Source organism: Hordeum vulgare, chromosome 6H (genome assembly GCF_904849725.1).
Source record: "Hordeum vulgare subsp. vulgare chromosome 6H, MorexV3_pseudomolecules_assembly, whole genome shotgun sequence".
NCBI lineage: Eukaryota > Viridiplantae > Streptophyta > Magnoliopsida > Poales > Poaceae > Hordeum > Hordeum vulgare.
Genome location: NC_058523.1, coordinates 525112207 through 525120213, shown reverse-complemented (window position 1 = coordinate 525120213; position 8007 = coordinate 525112207). Strand labels below are relative to the sequence as shown.

The window sequence follows — 8007 nt, the reverse complement described above, 5'->3', positions numbered from 1 at the left end:
TCAACTTAACTCGATCACATGATTAATCTCATACAAACCCTATCACCGACCAACAAGTCTACAAAGGAATTACCCGCTCTTGGTGGTGAGCCTCATGGAATTGTTGATGGAGAAGAGTTGGTGATGACGACGATGATGAATCCCCCTCTTTACAACCCAAAACAGGCTCCAGATCAGCCCTCCGAAGGAAGAACGGGAAGTGGCGGTGGCTCCGTCTCGTAGATTGCGATGATAACTTCTCTCAGATTTTTCTCCGAATATGTGAATTTATAGGACGAGAAATATGGTCGGAGGAGCCTCGTGGCTCCCACCACACAACATGGCGCGCCCTAGGGGGTGGTCAAGCCCTGTTGCCTCGTGGGCCACAGGACACCCCTTTTGGTGGATCTTTTCTTCATAATTCCTTATAATCCCCAGAAAAAACTCACAAAAAGCTTTGTCCAACTTTGAGAAATTTTATTTATGCACAAAAATAACACCAAGGTAGTTGTGATGAAAATAACATCAGTCTGGGTTAGTTTCTTTCCAATCATGCAAATTAGAGTCCAAAACAAGAGCAAAAGTGTTTGGAAAAGTAGATATGTTGGAGACGTATCAGCCTCCACATGCCCGCGATGTAGAGGAGTTCATGGTAGCATTGTGATATTTTTGTCACCACATCAGGTGCGTGGGAAGTTACGACCACTGGTGACGCCCATCGAACCCAACACCATCCAGCAAACATTGTAAAAGCCGCAGTCGCAGTCTGTTAATGCCAACCTTGCCTTTGTGGGTGAGCTCAAGGTGCCCTTCCGAGCCGTGTCTCTACCATGACTTCTAGATGTTTGAAACTTTGCTCACAAGGTATCATAGACATTGGGGATGAGTTGTTTTTCCACAACTTCATTTGTTCGTCAGATGATTCATCCTCGGATGACGAATAGTTAGTGGTTGCTACTTTGGTCGTCAATGACAACATTGCTAGGTAGCAGCCTCGGTTCAGGAAAACTATCTTGGTCCATGCTCTGGCCTTGAATCGCAATAGGGAGAGCGGACTCGCCCTGTTATACGTTGATTATTTTGAGAATCCCTCACTCTTCAAACCACATCAATTTGTCGCCGCTTATGGATGGCGAGACATGTGTTTAATTGTATTCAAGAGAAGTGGTGGCATTTGATGCATACTTTTACTATTAAGAGGATGCCCTTGTCAAGCTTGGCTTCTCCTCTTATAAGAAATGCACCGAGGCTCTTCGCATGTGTAACGACTAAGATGCGGCGCTTTCCTTATTTGGGGGCAAGGCCTCAAAAGGGGAAAGGGGCGCATCTCAGCGTTTCGCAAGTAGGATAACATTACCATTACATAAATAGTGAGATAAGATTCGGCTTACATTCGCCACATGCTAGATTACAATCCACACAAGCATTCATTATTCATACATAAGACAGAGTCCGTCTACGGACAAGATAAATGGCAAAATCATGCTATCCTGCTCTGCGATGCCCATGATCACGACCAAGCGCCTCTAATCCTCAGGATACGTCACATACAGTCTGCCACTGTCCTTGCTGAACTCCCACCGCAGCTGGGTATCCTCGGGGACGTCTGCATCTGGAGTACCTGTACCTGTGGGTGGTTGTAGTAAACTGTGAGCCACGAGGACTCAACAATCTCATGACCTTGGTATCGAGTCTAGCTAACTAAGTTAATAGGTGAGGTAGGGTTAAGTGTTTGAGTTTGCAGCATCCTAAGCATATATGGTGGCTAACTTACGAAGAATAGAATTAAGTTATGGTGGTCTACGTAAGACGGTCGAAACTAGGATGATCACTACGTGATCGTGAACACCTACTTACGCCATTTATAACTCCACCATGTTCTCGATCAGAGAAGGAGCTCTGAAAGAAACAGTCACGGTTACACGCACACTTGGCAAGTTTTATTTCAGATACTTTAAGTTATCTAGAACCGGATGTTAACAAAATATCCAAGTTTGCCACAAAACCGCGGGCATGACTTTCCGAAAGATTCAACCCTGGAGGGGTGCTCCAACTAGTCCATCACAAATTACCACATGCCGCATAGTAATCCTCTACCACGAAACTCGTGATCTCGTCGGATTCCTTAGTGGAAAACCTCAACTCTGAGAAGTCTCAAAGCCTAACCGGAATCCCAATGCGCAAGATATATTGCTAAGGTAAGACAATTCCAGCAAGACCTCTTGACGCGTCGACGAACCCGTTAAGAGCCGCGTATCTCAGTCTCAGGACACGTCGGATAAGCTACGCGTACGGTGGCTTGATAGAAATCACCTAAGTTGCCCTGGTTTGGCCCCGCACAGTGCTCTAGGTTGGACCAACACTCATGAGGAGCACTGGCCCGGGGGTTGATTAAGTTCCTCGGGGTAGCTATTCCCTATGCTTTTAATTAAGTTGTTAGCAAATTAACACCAAAGTTGGATCTTGCCGGACAAGCCTTAACACTAAACGATTTATCAAGGGGGCCCCCATAACAACCCCGAACGTGTTAGAAGCGCTCAGTTAGGGAATAAAACACCGGTTGCCAAAACTAAGGCAGCAACACCGGAACAAATCACCCGGCAAAATGCTAGTCCTTCCGCTATTTACCTAGTATATAGGTGCATTAATTAATAGCAATTTAAATAAGATGATATCAATTGCCCATGCTATCTCGCACCTGCAACTAGAAACGCTAATAAATTAGTGGTTGAGCAAGCCTAACTTAGCCAAGCAATATTTGCTAGGAGGGGAGGTGTTTGAGGTTTCATGGCATTGTTTGATGGCCTATATATTATGTGGTAGGTAGCGGAGATGTAACGAAAGAAACATAGCACTAAGCATAACAAAGCTAGAAACGGTGTCAAGGTCACGATCATCTTGCGTGTGATTTCTTTAAAGTGGAACTGTTCCTAATCTTCCTGCACGAACTCACCGGACTCCTCGAACTCGTTTGCGGCCCCAGTAGCTACCCGAAAGAAACAACAACTAATGAACACAAGAAGATGATGATGCAACACACAAAATGATGCAAGCATGCACAACCTTTAATCATACACATAAACCACCCTACACATATAAACTAGTGCCACCTCGCCACAAGGTGACTTTTCTACAGGAATGCTCAAAACTGAATTCCAGTACCACCATTGGATTTCTTGGGATTTTGTAGACCAATTCCATATATCATACTGATATGTTTGCTTGCATAAAAACACCACAAACAACAAAAGAAACATTTCACAGGATCAAACTACAACAATGTAAAGAACATGGGATGTTCTTGAGCCTGCCTTATTTGGCATATTCCAGAATAGGCACATTCCATATTAAGAATTAGGGAAAAGATTACATCCCACCGGCTGATCCGGTTGATCCATCCGCCGCCCGCTCGTCCGTTAGATCTTGATTCGATCACGAACCATTTCCCGAAACTGGTTCGTTGTTTCAAAAACTGGAGCGTTGTTTCAGAAATTGGAACGTTGTTTCAGGAACGGGGGCTGAAGCTGGAGCACTCCAGGTTCCTCGTCGTGGCTCCTCTGCTACCGGGGACGAGCCTGCCGGAGTCCGGCGAACCGCCGCCGCCGTCGGTCCTCGCCAGCTCGCCGGATCCCCACCTCGTCGACGAGATCCAGCCCCTCGCCGGATCACTGGATCCCCACCTCGCGCGGCGAACGAGGAGGTGTGCGGCGCGGTCGCCGGCGAGCTTCTCTGCCTCGCTGGAGATGTGTCCCTGCTCGCGCGTCCGACTCTCCGTTGAGCATGGATCCCGGCTGCAACGTGACTTTCGTTGCAAAAATTCCTGAAACTCGACCGTTGTTGCAAAAAATTCTTCCGTAAAAATACCTATGTTACAGAAAGACGAAGAAAAAAATCTGCAACAAGCAAATTGTTTCTGAAACTCGACCGTTGTTTCAGGAATTAACGGATCCAAAGTTTATTTCTTGCAACAAAGCGAAAGTTTCCGCAACTCGAACGTCGTTTCAGGAAATAACTACTGACAATGCAGCGGGGATGCGGGGCGTTAGATCGGCATCCGACGGCTAGCTAGGTGACGGATAATTTTTAAAAATCATCCGACGGACGCGTAGCGTTTCAATTGATTTATAGGGATCTCACATTATAAAGAGAGGATCAAACCGAGGTTAGATTTTCTCAAGACATGTTCCTAGCACCATTGCACTCATGTCACTACTAATGTCAGATAAGTCATCCTAGCCACATTACACATGTCATCTGCCGCACTATCGGGGTTGCTAGCCGGACCATCCGGTTTGCTACCCGGACGTTCGGCTAACTGACCGAAGACAACATAAAGTTTGCCCAAGTCGAAGCATCCGGGAACCTTTCCTGAATGTCCAAGGACAGCTCGGACACATAAAGCACTTTCGTCTGGGATATCCCACTTTGCGGGCTGCTGGCCGGATGTCCGGATACACCGCGCCGAATAACATAAGGTTCTCCCTTATAGCCGGTTTGTCTGGGTGACATCTCCGAAATCCAGGCATCCGCCTGACTGTCTGGGGTGCTATCCAGACGTCTTGGTGAAGCTCTGCCTTGCCCTCTGTTTTGGTGTTTCTAGTTTTTGTAGTTCAAAAACTACGGGGCTGGATGTCCGGGTTGCTATCTGGACGTCCAACCCATACAGAAAAACTGCCAAATGGTGACCGTAGGGATTTTCATCTGTACATTGCCATGGTCTGGTCATCTTCCGTGGTATGGCAAAATCTTGTTGGTTCTTTGTCTCCTTTGGGTATTGGCACTTCTAGAGTGTCTGATGAAACGTCTCTATGAGCTTTAGTTTGTAATGGATTTGGAGAATTCACTGCATGACATGTGGATGAAAAGCTCGCAGAGGACCAAAAAGCAAAGCAAAATTCAGAAAATTAGATATGACCATATGGTGGTTAATTTTTTATAGTATTGTAAAACCTAGTACTCTATGTTAGATTGTTAGTGATAGTTCAAGCCATTATTATTGTTACTCAAGTACTGATTTATCATCAGCATGATTTGATTGAAAATACAACCTGTTGGTAACAGTTCAAGCCTGCAGGTCATAGTCTGAAGCTTATTACTTTCAGTTACAATTGAATATTCCATCCATATGATCGATTCATATGGAATCTGTTTGCTACCCATGAATTGTTCCTGCCAATAGGCTAGTATGTTACTTCTTGGACCCTGATAAATCCCGAACGTTCTTATTTTAAGCAATTTTAGTTGGCGCCAAGTGGCAACTTTAGTTGTTAAAACATGGCAACTTTGTCCTAGTTCGTCTTTTTGTCAGAAAATTGCCATGTTTGCTAACCTCGTGTGAACTAAAGTTACCATGAAAAACGTTTGGATTGCCATGCTTAAAATCCGAACGTTCGGGATTTATCATTTTCGTACTTCTTTTGGGCATCAGGTTTGTAATATTTTGATTTGGGGAATACATATTTTGCTGGATAGATAGTAGGAACTAGCAGGTCACTTTAAACAACAGTGGCTTCAGTACTGTACATAAACTTTATGCCTTTAGTCCTAGCATAATCAATAGGCCACCTATCCTTTCTTTTGCTAGCTCAATATTTCTGCCTTGTACATGCGGTAATGTTGCGGTAATCTAGTTGTTAGCTCGATCCTTGGATCCTGTCATGTTCGTAAGTGCAACAAGTTACCTTTCACAATAAAATGCAAAAGGTGCAATGCTTGACTGGGGAATTCCCATTGTTCTATCAGAAAATAGGAAGCAGCAAACCTTTTATTCTCATTTGCTTTTTTTTTTCAGGTCAAAAAAAAAAATCCACGCCAGTGCCTAAACCCCCATATATGGGCAAGGATTATGGAATTGTGTGGTTAAGAACCATGTGCATCACTATATATTGTCTGGGAATGGTTGAATAACACAAGAGCTATGCTTTTCATAGTCCACAACATGATCATTTGTCTGATTCAAGTATGAGGCTCACTATCGAGCCATCACCAGTTCAGCATCCATCTACTAACATGTGTGCCGTGTGCGTTGTTTCTGCAAACTTGCAGTTGTGCTTAAAGAAATACATCCTGCTAGGATGGATGCAAATATCACCATGATCAACTGATTAAGTAAAAAAGATCAACAACTAATGTCATGACTAGAGAATTGGTGTATTCGTTCATCAATATTTTACAAGTAGATCATATGTCTCAATGCCTGCACAAAGAAAGAAAAATCTTGCATGCATAGTTTCGAAGCAGTCAACAATAGAGTTTTAAATGCATATCATTGTATTCACATGCCCAAAACATTTAGCTGGTTGTCTGTGGCAACCTAACTAAACTTCTACATGATACACTGCAAAATAATCGGTATATCATTGCTAAAACGATAACATTATACAGCAAATGTTAACAATGACATTTTTAGTTGGGAGAAGCCCCGAGTTTCCGCAGAGTAACTGAAGTTCTCCTCTGCTGCTCAAGCTCCCTCCCATTCCAGAGCTGAGCACCTGGCTTGCGGTTAATCTCATGCTTCCAGTGATATCGTGCATCGCCTGACATGACGACAAGTGAGCCTGGGTTCAGGTAGACAGAAACGTTTGTACACTCGCTCTCCCCGGGCTTTTGCGTATCACAGACAGCACCTTCTCGACTGAAGCGCATCACACATGCAGACTCGAGAGAGACTATAACAATCCCGTCATCGAAGCGCATCAGATCAACATGGGCACAGATACCCTAGATTGCAATATCAGTTTGTTACAACAGATGACTGGACAAAAAGTGTATACTCCCATCAAAATGAAAAGAAAATTGTATCTTGCTGCTTTACTTGTGTAGTTGCCTTTGTGGATATATATTGAAGAAAGATTGTTTGAATTATAGCACTATCTGTATGCTTGATGTTGCACATAGGCTCCAAACTATAGAGGAGAATAACAGTTCCATACCTCACCTGGCTTGTATGTGTTTGCAATCAGTTGATCAAAAAGCGGTTCTCTCCACAGCAAATCTGACGGCAAAGGACATGCGTCTTCATCCTCGTTCATCCACCCAGTGCCAACACTAGCATCATCAACACTACCAACGCAAATAGCTTCCCTAACAAGTGCAGAAAGTTCGACAGCCCATGGAGGGAGATCACCAAATCTCATTGCCTAGTACATCGATTTTGAAAGATTTCTCAACATTAAAACCGACTGACGAAAATGTAAAGCACATTTCCCAGATCTGAAACAATCGAGGGGAAATAAAGTTACTTGGTTGTGTGCATCACTGAACCATTCTTCTGCAAAAAAAAAAAGAACGCAAATGTGAACATCAACACTTTGAATCATCTCATCCGCACTTGGGATTCATTAAAGCGATAGCAAGCTAGACCTAAATTTCCTCTGAGATATGGTGGTTCGAATCAAATCTGGACACAGTGCGCAGCTAAAAAGATAGGCAGACGAAGATACGAGGCGACCAGCCGACTACTCACCCCGTTGGATCGCGGCGAGAAGGCGCGACTGCTCGTCGGGCGAGAGGAAGGCGGCGCAGAGCCACAGGCCCCTTACCCCCGCCACCGCCGTCCATCTCCAGCGCTCGCGGTCCTCCCCGTGAACCGGCGGGGTGCTAGCCGCGCCGCGGGGCGCGTCGGATTCGCTGTCTGATGAGTCTCCGAAGGCCTCCCGCAGCGCGGCACGGCTGTGAACCTCGTCGTCGTAACTGGCGGCTGCGGCGGCGACGGTAACCATGGTGACCAGAGGCTGGTGATTTCACCGCAGGACCCACAGGCTGCGCGTTCGTCAAATTCGCTCAAACCTGGCCAAATGGCCTGTCCCGGCCGCCCAGAGATAAACAGGCCAGGCACGCACGGCCCAGCCAGGCACGTTTAGTACACGGGCCTGCTTTGAGATCACGATTTTGCTTTCGTGAGAGACACAATTTTGTCTTTGCGCTCTCAGAAACGAAAAAATCACGTTTTTTTGTGAGAGTCACGATTTTGCTTTCCTGAAAGGTATGGTTTTGCTTCCACGAGAGGCACGACCGTTTCTCTCGAAA

The 8007-nt window shown here is 45.2% G+C and overlaps 1 protein-coding gene across 1 annotated transcript; it reads right to left on the bottom strand.

The window, feature by feature from the left end:
* Positions 1-6208: 6208 nt before the first annotated feature.
* LOC123401543 (alkylated DNA repair protein ALKBH8 homolog) lies at positions 6209-7758 on the bottom strand. The gene is made up of 4 exons (XM_045095370.1): positions 7445-7758; positions 7221-7249; positions 6912-7118; positions 6209-6699 (listed from the first exon to the last, which is right to left on the bottom strand). Exons 1-4 carry the CDS (start codon positions 7698-7700, stop codon positions 6385-6387), a joined length of 807 nt encoding a protein of 268 aa, XP_044951305.1. The 5' UTR covers positions 7701-7758; the 3' UTR covers positions 6209-6384.
* Positions 7759-8007: the final 249 nt, after the last annotated feature.

What these genes read in the sequence shown, in the direction of transcription:
- LOC123401543 (XM_045095370.1), bottom strand. Translation starts at nt 7,700, where the DNA reads ATGGTTACCGTCGCCGCCGCAGCCGCCAGTTACGACGACGAGGTTCAC. An exon ending in TCTCGCCGCGATCCAACGGG is followed by an intron (nt 7,250 to 7,444) that starts GTGAGTAGTCGG and finishes TTTTTTTTGCAG; the next exon opens with AAGAATGGTTCAGTGATGCA. An exon ending in ACACATACAAGCCAGGTGAG is followed by an intron (nt 6,700 to 6,911) that starts GTATGGAACTGT and finishes ATTGCAATCTAG; the next exon opens with GGTATCTGTGCCCATGTTGA.